The sequence below is a fragment of the Zalophus californianus genome, chromosome 1 (assembly GCF_009762305.2).
Source record: "Zalophus californianus isolate mZalCal1 chromosome 1, mZalCal1.pri.v2, whole genome shotgun sequence".
Taxonomy (NCBI): Eukaryota; Metazoa; Chordata; class Mammalia; order Carnivora; family Otariidae; genus Zalophus; species Zalophus californianus.
Window position 1 is genome coordinate 46,029,485 of NC_045595.1, and position 1,750 is coordinate 46,031,234.

The 1,750-nt window shown below is 45.5% G+C and overlaps 1 protein-coding gene across 1 annotated transcript; it reads right to left on the minus strand.

The window, feature by feature from the left end:
- Window positions 1-288: 288 nt before the first annotated feature.
- Window positions 289-1,083, minus strand: LOC113916044 (glyceraldehyde-3-phosphate dehydrogenase-like). The gene has a single exon (XM_035727258.1). It carries the CDS (start codon window positions 1,081-1,083, stop codon window positions 289-291), a length of 795 nt encoding a protein of 264 aa, XP_035583151.1.
- Window positions 1,084-1,750: the final 667 nt, after the last annotated feature.

Genomic DNA, 1,750 nt, shown 5'->3' on the forward strand with positions numbered 1-1,750 from the left:
TATGTTTGAGAAACAAACAGAGATTTATGGAAGTGGGGGAGTCTGGTACAAAATGGAGGAGGAACCAGCTATATCATGTAGGTCCTTGCCTGGCACAATAAGAAGTTTGGATTTTATTTCAGTGAAAGAAAAAGTTAATGGAGGATTTTCAGCTAGAAATGACATGATTTGTTTTACTTTTTTTTTTTTTTTTGGCTAGGTACAGTATACTTTATTGATGATATGACAAGGTAGGGCTCTCCAAACCCCTCCCCTTCTTCAGGGGGTCTGGAATGGAAACTATGGAGATCAGGAGATTATCAGTGTGTTGGGGGATGAGTTGGGGCAAGGACACCCCAGAAGCTGAGAGCCTCTGTCTTCTTCTTGCTCTCGCTGGGGCTGGCAGTCCAGAAGCTCTGACTCTTTGGAGGCCATGTGGACCATAAGGTCCACCATCTGGTTGCTGTAGCCAAATTCATTGTCATACCAGAAAATGAGCTTGACAAAGTGGTCATTGAGAGCAATGCCAGCCCCAGCATCAAAGGTGAAAGAGTGGGTGTCACTATTAAAGTTGCAGGAGACAGCCTGGTCCTTGGTGTAGTCCAGGATGCCCTTGACGGGGCCCTGCTTCACCAAATTCTTGATGTCATCATATTTAGCAGATTTCTCCAGGCAGCAGGTCAGTTTCATGACTGACATATTGGGGGTAGGGACACAGAAGGCCATGCCAGTGAGCTTCCAATTCAGCTGAGGGACGACCTTGCTTACAGCCTTGGCAGCACCAGTAGAAGCAGGAATGATGTTCTGGGCAGCCCCTCGGACATCACACCACAGCTTTCCAGAGGGGCCATCCACAGTCTTCTGGGTGGTAGTGATGGCATGGGCTGTGGTCCCAAGTTCCTCCACAATACCAAAGTTGTCATGGATGACATTGGCCAGAGGGGTCAAGCAATTGGTGGTGCAGGAGGGATTGCTGACAATCTTGAGGGATTTGTCATACTTCTCATGGTTCATGCCCAACACAAACATGTGAGCATCGGCAGAAGGGGCAGAGATGATGACCCTCTTTGCCCCACCCTTCAAGTGAGCCCCAGCATTCTCCATCGTGGTGAAGACCCCAGTGGACTCCACAACATACTCACACAAGCATCACCCCATTTGATGTTGGCGGTACGGCCAAATCCATTTACTCTGATCTTCACCATCATGTCTTGGGGAAGTGGCTGGCACTGCACCAGAAGATGTGGCTGTCTGTCAAATGGGGAGGAGCGAGATTTCAAAATGCTTTATATTTTGAAAGAACGGTGGCCACTGTATGGAGAATGGATTGAAAGAAAGCAAGAGTAAAGGCAGACAGACCAGTTCGGAGGTGAGAGAGAAAAGCATTGGGATATACTTAGGCTACAGAACCAAAGAACTTGCTGTTAATTAGATGAGCAAGATGAGAACAAGAGGGAAATCAAGGTGACTTCTAGATTTTTGGATGAAGCAGCTGAGTCACCGATGCTGCTGTATCAGGACTAGGAAGACAAAGAGAGGAAAAGGTTTAGTAGCAACAAGGGTGAAATAAAAAATTCTGTTAATGTTTGAGATGTAGAAAAAGAATTAAAAATATAATTATGATAAGTACCACTAAGATAAGGGCATATTCTAAATAATGTGAAAACACAGAGAAAGGGGAGACGAAATCTGTGAGAGGAGAGAAAGGCAGGGAAGGTTTCACAGGGGATGTGAAGTTTAGCTTGTATATTTAAAAACAATGAAGATGAGA